Source organism: Leucoraja erinacea, chromosome 24 (genome assembly GCF_028641065.1).
Source record: "Leucoraja erinacea ecotype New England chromosome 24, Leri_hhj_1, whole genome shotgun sequence".
Lineage (NCBI taxonomy): Eukaryota > Metazoa > Chordata > Chondrichthyes > Rajiformes > Rajidae > Leucoraja > Leucoraja erinaceus.
Window position 1 is genome coordinate 18,383,446 of NC_073400.1, and position 12,690 is coordinate 18,396,135.

The window sequence follows — 12,690 nt, forward strand, 5'->3', positions numbered from 1 at the left end:
TTTCTGATTTAATTCCAGGTTTCCTAAATCTTCAGCTTTTTGATATTCTATTTCCGAGCTTGTCTATGAAAGAGTTAAGTTCACCATTGGAGTACCTTCATCAATCTTTATTTAGGTTGTGAAACAAGCAATATGTGAAAATAACAGAACTGAAAAACAATAGTAGAGATCCATATTATTATAGATCTTTTGCCACCATAGAATGTATTTCCTGAAACATCATATGCTACAGTATTGTGAGAGAAGTTTAGTTCAGTCTATTATTGTCACGTGTACCGAGATACAGTGAAAAGCTCTTGTTGCGTGCTATCCAGTCAAAGAAAAAAAGACAACACATGATTACAATCGAGCCGCCCACAATGTACAGCTACAGGATCAAGGGTACAACATATAGAGTTTAGAGATACAGCTAGGCAACAGGCCCTTCAGCCCACCAAGACCATGTTGTCCACAATCACTAGTTCTATCCTATACAAGTGGGGCAATTTACAGTGGGTCAATTAACCTACAAGCCCGCACATATCTGCGATGTTCGAGGAAACCGGAGAAAACACACGCAGTCACAGGGAGAACATGCAAACTCTGTGCAGACAATACCCATGGTCAGGATCGCACCCAGGTCTCTGGCGCTGTAAGGCAGCAACTCTGCCACTGTGCCGCCTTTAGTTTAGTTTATTACTGTCACATGCACCGAGGTACAATGAAAAGCTTTTGTTGCCTACTATTCAGTCAAAGAAAAGGCCATACATGATTATAATCAAACCATCCACTGTGTACAGATACAGGATAAATGGCAACATATTTAGTGCAAGATAAAGTCCAATTAAAGATAGTATGATGTTCTCCAATGAGGTAGATGGGAGGTCAGGACCCCTCTCTAGCTGGTGGAGAGATGGTTCAGTTGCCCATTACATTTCTACCAGTTTCTACTAAAAGGGCTGTAGTGTTTCAAATGCCTTAGTGATGAAATCGGCAACTTCTAGTAGGTGATTAGGGAGAGTCAGTTGATGCTGACCTTGTCCCATATTCCTTAAATAAGTATAAATGTTATTGTTATGATTAAAGATGATTTTACTCGGCATTGGTAACATGTGCCTTGACTGAACATGGTCTAAACGTATTTTTTCCACAAGTGCCTTTCTAACATTTTGCCATTAATCACAAGACCAGGTGATTCAATAATCAGATTTCTCCCCCCCCCCCCCCCCCCCTTTTGATCTCGATGATCCATATTTTTCTCCATTAATGTTTCACTGTCAACCTTAATTCGGGTGGTTTCTGACTGACCACAAAACGTAAAGTGGCAGAAGAGGCGATATATTGGTGGAATTTTACCTGTAAAGATCAAATTAAGACAGACCCAGAATTTCTTTGAGTAACAAAAATTCATTTTGTTTTATTGATTACTTAATTCAGTGGATAACTGCAAAACGCAAACAGCAAATTCTATGGTGTTTTCAGATACGGTGCCCCTTAAAAACAAAGAGAGAGGTTGATATGAATGGCAGTGGTGCAGCTGAGGATATTTCTGCAGTGTATTTACGGCATAACGGTGGCACCGTCTAGTGTACATCTCAATGTGAAATCGCTTTTTAACCTCACTTTTTTAAAATGTAATCAAGGCAGCATATAATCATTCACTGTTCTGCCATTACACCCTGAATGAATCAGAATGCCAAAGGTGAAATCAAATCAACTCAGCAAACGCTTCTTGCGACTTCAGAGACTTGCTGCATGACAGAATTGTGTAGATTGTAAATCAAGGAAGCAGATCTTTGATCCCAGGCAATTCAGGCCTGCGTTTACACCCCATTTGTGTCCCTTGTCACCTTTCCCCATCTAAACTATTAAAATAACACTATTCCCATCTCCCTCATATACTTGCTTCCCCCTAAAATGCATCTGTACTCATTGCTCTTCCTACTCCCCATAATAGTCAGTGCCATATTCCCTCTGTTCTCTGGCTGAAAATGGGCTTTCTGAATCTTCCCTTTCATATGGTGTTGCTCAGTTAATGTGTTTAGTTCAGTTTCATAGGTCAGAGGAGCAGAATTAGCCATTCGGCCCATCAAGTCTACTCCCCCATTCAATCACGGCTGATCTGTCTTTCCCTCTCAACCCCATTCTCCTGCCTTCTCCCCATAACCTTTAACACCCTTACTAATCAAGAACCTGTCAATCTCCACTTTGAAAATATCCATGACTTGTCCTCCACCACTGCCTGTTGCTATTGATTTAGTTTAGTTTACTGATACAGCACGCAAATAAGCCCTTTGGCCCTCTGAGTCCAAGCCAGCCATCGATCACCCATTCACACTAGTTGTACTGTATGTTATCCCACTTTGGCATCCTCTCCCTAAACATTAAAAGCAATTTACAAAGCCAAATAACATTCTAACCCGCACGTCTATGGATATGGGAGGAAACCGGAGCAGCCGGAGGAAACCCAGGCGGTCACAGGGAGAACGTGCAAACTCCTCTCCATGTATCCCATTTAGATACTTATTTTGTAAGAGACAGGGAACTTTGCACTAAACTATTTTATCTTTGATGAAATTGCTTTGTCAACTATTTTGCAAGTTTGTCTAAGTCGGCATATAATTACATCTACAAATTTAGCGATTGTGCTTTGGATTCTAAATTCTAAATTGTTAGGATGGTAAGGTGGTGCAGCAGTATACCTGCAGCCTTATAGCACCAGAGACCCGGGTTCGATCCTGACTACGGTTGCTGTCTGTATGGACTTTGTACATTCTCCCCATGACCACGTGGGTTTTCTCCGGGTGCTCCGGTTTCCTCCCACATCCGGTGGATGTGCTGTTTTGTAGGTTAATTGGCTTCTGTAAATTGTACATTGTCCCTAGTATGTAGGATAGTGCTAGTGCATGGGTAGACACGGTAGGCTAAATAACCCATTTCTACATTGTATCGCTAAACTAAACTGAACTAAACATATACAGTGGAAAAAAAATAGTCCTAATATCAATCGTTGAATAATCCAAATACCCAGCATTTGCAATTCTAAGTATGCAGCCTTCAGCCCCGTCTCATTGCTTGCTATCATTCAGCCAGCCAATCATTTTTTTTAACTGTTTCTCACGGATTCTGCAATCCTCGACTTAATACGTTTTGTGACCTTTAACAAGGGTCTTATGAAAATCTCGTCTCCGCTGAACATTTTGTACCAGCATTTGTCATGTGAAATCTATGCCTGGAAATTAAATTGCACAGATCTATTTCTTTCAGTGCTACACGACTGAAAGTAATAGGAATGAAACATTATAATGTCCATTTGTAATATACATGGACTCCACAGAGTCTTTCTCCCAGGGTAGGGGAATCAAGAACTAGAGAGCGTTGTTTTAAGATGAGTGAAGAAAGGTTTAATGATGGACATAAACATTTAATGAAAGGCTTAAAAAAAAGACATAGCAATCTGGAGTAACTCAGCGGGTCAGGCAGAACATACAAACTCCATACAGACAGCACCCGAGGTCAGGATCTAACCCGGGTCTCTTATGCTGTGAGGCAGCAGCTCTACCACAGCGCCACTGTGCCACCCTACCCCAGTTTGATTTCCCAAAATACAACACCTCGCACTTAATTTCTTGTGGTAAATTTTTCTGAATTTCATTAGGAGGCTCGTTAAAGTGGCATCAAGGGAGTTAGGCCGGTGTTTGTCTGGGATCTTGTTGGAAAGGTGCCTAGAGAACAAGTCCCAGAACACAGGCAGTTACTAGCTCCTCCCAGTGTGTTGAATGCACAAATGACTGCCTGATACCGACTACATCTGATTCACCCATCAAATTGTCCCTTTTCCCTCACCTAATCAAGCATAATATTTAAGTGCAAAATAGCGAATGCAAATATTCTTGCAATGCACATGTGAGAAATATTGAACCTATAACACAGACAAATGAGAATATACTTTCACTGAAGTACCCTTGACCCTGTTGCGTTTGATATGATCACAGATATTGTTAATTTTATTTCTATATAGGTAATAAATCCAAAAAAGAAAATAAAGAAGAAGAAATATGTCCATTCAGGAACTGTGAGTATTTATTGTTATTGTGATTTTCATGGGTTACATGGGATTAATATTCTCGGCTGGGGCAGCAAGGGTTCCTTGTCTTTACCATGTCATAAGAATGTAGTGACCGGGTTGAACATAGAGCGGTCAAACACAGGAACAGGCCCATCGGCCCGCAGAGACTGTGCCGAATATAATGCCAAGGCCAACTTTTATCTAATAATAATAATAATAATAAATTTTATTTGCGGACGCCATTCAAAGTTTCAAGGACACCTTACAGAAATTAACAAGAGTAAAAAAACATATAGTCGGAGTAAAATAAATAATAAGGACATCACCAATACACAAATTAAAGACAGAATTCGCTCCAAAGACAAAAAAATCAAAAACACAATGTGAAGAGAGAGCAGCGGCAGCTAAACCACGCCAGCGTACACGCTCCCTTCCGACAGCCATCATGGACATAAACTAAAATAATCACACACAAAAAATCATCCCCCCACAATGGTTACCACTGTGGGGGAAGGCACGATGTCCAGTCCCCATCCCCAGTTCTCCCAAAGTCAGGCCTATTGAGACCTCCGCTATTGCCTCTACGGAGGCCAGATGTTCCTGGCCGTTCTGGCCGGGTGGTGTTGCCCCGGCGTCGGGAGAGTCCTTTCAGTGGCTGGGCCACCTGGAACGGCCGCTTCCTAACTGGGGACCGCGGCTTCCGAAGCCGACAAGGCCGCGCCGGTTTGGAGCTCCCAGGCTCCCGATGTTGAGGTCGGCGCCGCCCGCTCCGCTCCGCAGACCCGCAGCCCGGAGGTGTTGATCTCGGCGGTCACAGCACACCGGAGCTCCAGCGCGTCGATCCAGCACGGCGACCAAGGCAAGGCATCGCCCGCTCCGCTCCGCGATAGCGCTCCAGCGCTGTGCCGCCACCGAAGCCGAGGTGCTGGGCGGTCCCCGGGACAGGAGCACAGGACTCACTAAAACTACAAAAAAAAAGTGAATTAAACGGATGGCTGCTGGTTAGCAGCCGTTCCCCAAGATGGCTCCTCCTCCTCATCTGCCTGCACATAATCCATATCCTTCCAATCCCTGCATATTTCCCATTCATTCCCCGAACAGTGAAAGGCCTGGATGGAGTGGATGTGGAGAGGATGTTTCCAGTAATGGGAGAGTCGAGGACCAGAGGGCACAGCCTCAGATACCTTTGGAAAGGAGATGAGGAGGAATTTCTTTCATCAGAGGGTGGTGAATCTGTGGAATTCATTGCCACAGACGGCTGTGGAGGCCGACAATGTTTATTTTGAAGGTGGAGATTGACAGATTTGTGATTTGTAAGGGCATCAATAGTTAGAAGGCAGCAGAATGGGGCTGAGAGGGAAAGATAGACCAGCCATGATTGAATGGCAGACGTGATGGGCCAAATGACCTAATTCTGCTCCTGAAATTTATGAACATCCATGTGCCTATCGAAAAGTCTATTAAACTCCACCATCCTACCTGCCTCCACCATCACCCCTGGCAGCACGTCCCAGGCACTCACCACGCTCTGTGTGATTAAAAACTTGCACTGCACATCCCCTTTAAACTTTGTCCCTCTCACCTTAAAGATACGCCCTCTAGTCTTTGACAGTTTCATCTACTGTCTACCCTTTCTCTGCCTATCATATTTTTATACACTTCTATCAGTTCTCCACTCAACCTCAATGTTCCAGAAACAAACAATCCATGTCTATCCAATCTCTCTCGCTCTAGCTACTACCCCCTAATATGGACGTGTTCTGGTAAACCTCCTCTGCACCTCTTCCAATAGTGGAGATCCATATTATTATAGATCTTTTGCCACCATAGAGTGTATTTCCTGGAACATCATACGCTACAGTATTGTGAGAGAAGTTTAGTTTAGTTCAGTCTATTATTGTCACGTGTACCGAGGTACAGTGAACAGCTCTTGTTGGGACAACGTACAATTTACAGAAGCCAATTATTCTACAAACCTGCACATGTTAGAGTGTTGGAGGAAACTGGAGCACCCAGTGAAAACCCACACAGTCTCAGGGAGAACGCGCAGTACACACACACGGACAGCACCCATAGTCAGGATCGATCCCAGGTCCCTGCAGCTCTATCAGCTGTGCCACAGTTCCACACGGTCGTTGCTCTGCATTTCATATAACCTCAGCTCAATGTTTCTATTTTTTTTGTTTGCTAATATTAGCTCCATCTGACATCTTCCACAGCTGACCACGCTGCCTCTTTCCCCACAGGTTACCTTGCTGTCTTTCACAGTCGAATCAGAGCACACATTCCTTGACTATATTAAAGGCGGGTGAGTATTGTTTGAAATCGCTTACTTGCAGTTCCATATCAATAATATCCTGCAGCACTTGCTGCGTGAGTGCGTTCTCTGACATAAAAGAATCAAACAAACAAGATAATACGCATGAGTAGCGAGGCTCAAGACTTCTTCAGCAACATAAACTGTCTTAGCGGAGATGTATCTGTCTAAGTGGGCAAGATGTTGTTTGATCATTAAAGTAACCAACATCCTTGATCAGCTTACAAGCCAGGGTGAACTATGTCTTAAATTGGACCTGGAGAACTCATCAAATAAGAAGCTTTCACCAGAAAAAGGAATTTAAATCAATTTATATAAAATTTGAAGTTTGATTCATTTGATCTAATTATTTTAATACTTCTCAGAGTCCATGTAGGTAACTATAATATAGTTATTTTGTAGTTACCTACCTGGCCTAACTGTAACTATAATAATGTTTGACATAATGTATAGTATACGTCATTACAATATTAGATATGAATGAAACCCTATAAAAATTAACATTTGACCATTTTTTTAATCTACATAGTTTTTACTCAATATGATATTTGTTCATTACTGTTATTAGTTTAGTGTAGAGATACCGCATGGAAACTGGCCCTTCAGCCCACCGAGCCTGTGCCGACCACCATCCCATTTACGTTGGTCCTATCCTACACACTAGGAACAATTTACAGAAGTCAATTAACATACAAACCTGCACATCCTTGGGATGTGGGAGGAAACTGGAGAACCTGGAGAAAACCCATGCGGTCACAGGGACATACAAACTCCATACAGACAGCACCCGTAGTCGGGATCGAACCCAGGTCTCTGGTGCTGTGAGGCAGCAACTTTACCATTGCACCATTATTGTGCTGCCCTTCATCCTACAATCTACTAAAAATTCTTATTTGCCTTCACGTAATCCATATCCCCCCCATCCCTTGCATACCCATATGCCTATCCAAAACCCTCCTAAATGCCACTATCGTATCTGCCTCCACCACCACGTTCCAGGTACTCACCACCCTCTGTGTGATAAACCTGCCCTGCACATCTCCTTTAAACTTTGCCCCTGCAACCTTAAAGCTATGCCCTCTAGTATTTGACATTTTCATCCCGGGTGAAAGGTTCTGGCTGCCGACCTTTCCCTGCATCATAATATTCTGTACGTCTATCAAGTTTCCCCTCAACCTCCAATGTCGCAGAAAAAACAATCTGTTGCATGCGTAGTGTTGCATCTCTGCAACTTTTCATTCTTATTAGAGATTGTAAAAAGTCTGGTTAAATCTCATTCCATGAATGTCGTTTAGGAAATCCTCAGGTGCTGGCCCCATTCATGAATGTCCTGGAATATATTTCTTCCTTGTGATACGTAGTGTCGTTTTTTGAACAAGCTATCCCACAGAATACCTGAATATATCCATACATGCGGCAGTAATTCTACATGGCAGATGCCATAAAATGCATCGCGACCAGAAATAAGGGCTTTCCTTGTTTAAGTTTAACAATTACAAGAGAGGAATTACTCTAGAATTAATCATGTGGGGCTTTCTATTCATAATTCTTATTCATATCTTTTCATGCCGTGCTAATCAAAGTCCTTCTTTTTCATCTTAAGCATTGGTGTCATTTCCTGAGTAAAGGAAATGAATAACGAATTATCTTGAATTATATTAAATTATCTTGCACAAAAAATTATTCCCTTTATCATATATCTATGCACTGTAGGTGGCTTGATTGTAATCATGTATAATCTTTCAAGGGTCAAGAATGAAGGGTGTTTCATTGCCATATGTCCCTGAAAGAACAAAGAAATTCTTACCTGTAGCAGCACAACAGAAAATGTATAGCACTCTATAAACAATATAATAAATGAAAAAAAGTTCAGTTTTATACACACGTGCATGCGCACACACACACACACACACACACATGCACGCACGCACGCACACACACGTGCACACACACACAACAATTATAGTTCAAAAAGTCAACATTAATGTCCCCAAATCCATGTAGTTCAGAGCTTATTTGGAGATTATAGTGTTTAAGTGCCCAATGATTATAGGGAAGAAGCTGCCCCTGAACCTGGATATTGCAGTTTCCACGCTATTATATCTTCTTCCCGATGGCAAGAATAAAATGAGAGTGTGGCCAGGGTGGTGTGGGTCTCTGATGAGGCTGGCTACCTTTTTGAGGCAGCGTCTCCTGTAGATCCCTTTGATGGTGGGGATGTCAGTATCCGTGATGGGCCGAGCAGTGTTAATGACTTCCTACACTCTTTTTTGTTCCTGGGCGTTCGAGTTGCCGAAGCAGGCCATGCTAGAAGCAGTCAATATTCTCTCGAATATACACAAGTAGAAGTTCATGAAAGTATCCTCTAATATAGCGCTGACCTGATAGCACGCAACAAAAATGCTTTTCACTGTATCTCTGCACCGATCCTGTTGTTATGAGGAACCAACTAGAAAAAACATGATCAGCAAAAGCTTCTGTTCGAGAGATGTTGACTGCTGCTGGTGGTGTTTCCGTGCTGTATCTCTAAAGCCTCGTCTAAATTACACCTAATGTGATAAGAGGTGATAAGAACATCATGGAGAGAGGGAACAAGTTACATGGATATTAGTGAGGGAATAATATTGATCTGATAGTTGGCCAAACACGACGGACTGAATGGCCTAATTTTTGCCATATTACAAAATATGAAATAAGCATCACTGTTGAGTTTTCAATTATTTTTGTCCCATTTCCCTCCACCTCCTAAAGTTTATCCGCTGTTCTTGTTCAGTCAACTATCAAAAATATCAGTTAAAAAGATAAAAGGTCAAGTTAATCATAAAGTGAGCTTGAGGCATCGTTGCAGAAGTATTGACCGTGATTCCATTCCACTGGGATGCAGATTACCTGTCATATTGTCATGACTTTGACAATCAGATTGTCAATGTTTTTGAACAGAAAATATGTCATAAAGTCCTAGAGATGCAAAGCATGGAAACAGGACCATCAACTTACCACACACTGTGAGGGCTGATCTTATACTGTAGATGTGCATAAGGTCTTGAGGGGAATGGATAGGGTGAATGCACAGACTTTTGCAAAATATATATTTGGTTGCAAATAGCAAGCATGAGCTGACGTTCTGGCTATCACTTGTATTCAGTTCTTTACATTTGTTTGGAATGACTTCAGGGGAGCCAAATACATGGGTGGTGAGTAACACAGACAGCTGTGAACCTGCCCGGACTCAAGAGCCCAAGCTACAGGGAGAGGTTGGGCAGGCTAGGGCTTTGTTCCTGGAGCTCAGTAAGGTGATGGATGATTTTATTGAGGTGCATAAGATCAAGAGGGTAATAGATAGGGTGAATGCAGAGTCTTTTACCCCGAGTCTTTCACTCAGGGTAGGGAAATCAAGAACCAGAGATCATAGGTTTAAAGTGCGAGAGGAAAGATTTAATAAGATTCCGAGGTGCAACTTTTCCACACAGAAGGCGGTGGGTGTATGGAACGAGCTGCCAGAGGGGGTAGTTGAGGTAGATCCAATTACAGAAGGTACAGGTACTTGTTTAGGAAAGGTTTAGAGGGATATCAGCCACCTACGGGTGAATGGGACTAGTTTAGATGGGACATATTGGTCGGCATGGACGAGTTGGGCTGAAGGGCCTGTAAACCTCTATGTCCTCCACACCTGCCAATGAGCACCCATGTTAAAAATATTAGCAATATCTATCCAACAAATGAATTCCGCATCATAATATAATCCTAAGGGCGTTATTTGGACAAAGGCACTCTCGTATAAGTACCTTCAATATAATCAAACAAGCTGTACTACTTTGACTGCCATTTCTTTGAATTACCCAGTGTATAAATCACCTTGACTTCTCCAGAGAAAACATACAATAAAGTAAAAATACAAATGGGTCAGAGGCAATTTTTTTCAATATAGGATCATCATCATGTGTCTCCCAATGATGTTTTAAAAGGCTTCATAAAAAAGTAACCAATTCCCCACTGTCATTTTAAAAGCCAGCGCTGACAGGCCCAAGTGAAACACCACATTATTTCAGGAACAGCAGGCTTTACTAAAGACCTCTTGTCGAACTTGTCACAGTTGCTGTTTATTCTCCATGCAGCTGCAACTACATTAGCTGGGCTGTAAAGACATATTCATCCACCACCAGACTATGTGTAGGAAGGAACTGCAGATGCTGGTTTAAGGCACAACAAGCTGGAGTAATTCAGCGGGACAGGCAGCATCTCTGGAGAGAAGGAATGGGTGATGTTTCGGGTCGATACCCTTCTTCAGACTGGTTAGGGTCCCTAACCAGTCCCTAACCAGTCTGAAGAAGGGTCTCAACCTGAAACGTCATCCATTCCTTCTCTCCAGAAATGCTGCCTGTCCCGTTGAGTTACTCCAGCATTTTGTGTCTATCTTAGGTTTAAACCACCATCTGCAGTTCCTTCCTATACTATATACTATATGTATATATATGTACACATAGACTATATGTATATGTGAGTATGTATACACCCACTGAACTTTTTTCTCTCATTAATGATATTGTTTACAGTGTACTATGTTTACATATTCTGTTGTGCGGCTGCAAGTAATAATTTCATTGTTCTATCTGGGACATATGACAATAAAACACTCTTGACTGACTTGACTCAACTCTTGACTCTCCTCAACTACTGAAGACTGCCGTTTGCCTCAACAGCAGGCAGTTGACGCAACAGCCAAGGGAGGCACACCAACGCCTCCACTTCCTCAGGGGACTGAGAACATTCAGCATGTATCCAATGATTCAGCGTGTCTCCTTCTACAGGCGCACCATAGAAAGCATATTGTTGGGTTGCATCACAGCTTGCTTTGGGAACACCTAGTGTGTAGGATAGTGCTGGGGTGATCGCTGGTCGGCATGGACATGGTGGGCCAAACAGCCTGTTTCCGCACTATATCTCTAATCTAAACAAAGCTAAACCTGTGTGAACCCAATATGTAGAAAGGAACTGCAGGTGCTGGTTTATACCAGAAACACAAAGTGCTGGAGTAACCCAGCAGGACAGGCCACATCGCAGGAGATATAGAATGGGTGACGTTTTGGATTGGGACCTTAATTACTTGAGTCTGAAGAAGGGTCTGAAGAGTGCCCTGACCCGAAACGTCACTCATCTTTTACTCCAGTGATGCTGCCTGAGCCACTGAGTTACTCCAGCACTCTGTGTCTATCTCTGTATGAACCCCATTGTGGGCATCCTGACGTTAGACCAGTTGGACAACCCAGGCTACTTTGTGGAGTCTTTTATGTTGCTGGTGAGACCTTATTCTTGCCAGCAGACTGATTAATGGCAGCAGTAGTAGTGGGCTTTCAGTTGTTTCAAGAACTTGTATTAGTCACTCACAATTGTTTAGTTTAGTTTAGAGATACATGGTGGAAACAGGGTTTGGGCCCACCGAGTCCATGCCAACCATCGATCACCCGTTCACACTTCTATGTTATCCTACTTTTGCATCCACTCCCTACCCACCAGGGGACAATTTACAGAGGGTCAATTAACCGACAAATGCCTGGTGGAAACCCACGAGGTCACAGAGAGAACGTAGAAACTGCATCCATAGTCAGGATCGAACCTGGGTCTCCGGTGGTGTAAAGCAGCAACTCTGCCAGCTGCGCCACTGTGCCACCCAACAGAGGCAGTGTCTGTCTGGAGTTCTGCAGTGGGTACGGAAGAACACCCTGCCTGATTCTTTGGGCAGGGGCATTAGCCAGAGAAATAAGAGGACATTATCAATTAATGATTACTCTGCACGAGTCCATACATCAGAGGTGATGCTATGTCTATCAATGAGAATACATTTTCATTTGAAGAATCGCAGCAGGACAGAATTCCCTTTGAAGCACTCTATTGAGCAGCTGAAATACAATATTTTTTTTAAAGGATGCTTTGTGGGAGGAATGTGATCTGCGTGTGGTTGCCAAATAAATAAATCTCATAGTCTCTTGTCCAGAGTAGGGGAATCAAGAACCAGAGGAAATAGGTTTAAGGTGTGGGGGGGAGGAAGATTTAATAGGGACCTGAGGGGTACCTTTTTTACACAAAGGGTGGTGGATGTATGGAACCATCTGCCAGAGGAGGTAGTGACGCAGATATGCATAAGAGACATTTAGACAGGTACATGGATAGGACAGGTTTAGAGGGATATGGGCCAAACGCAGGCAGTTGGGACCTGTTGGCCATTGTGGGCAAGTTAGGCCGAAGGGCCTGTTTCCGCACTGTTTGTCTCTATGACTCTAATACATATGATCTGCAATTGAATGGACTGGACTGCCAGGTGCACTGC

The 12,690-nt window shown here is 42.9% G+C and overlaps 1 protein-coding gene across 1 annotated transcript in view; it reads left to right on the top strand.

Moving 5' to 3' along the window:
* Window positions 1–12,690, top strand: part of LOC129708696 (copine-8-like) — a 268,617-nt gene that overhangs the window by 195,793 nt on the left and 60,134 nt on the right. The window contains exons 12-13 of the mRNA XM_055654624.1: window positions 4,001–4,054; window positions 6,295–6,356. Coding sequence (XP_055510599.1) covers window positions 4,001–4,054; window positions 6,295–6,356 — 116 coding nt within the window. The remainder of the gene's footprint in view (window positions 1–4,000; window positions 4,055–6,294; window positions 6,357–12,690) is intronic.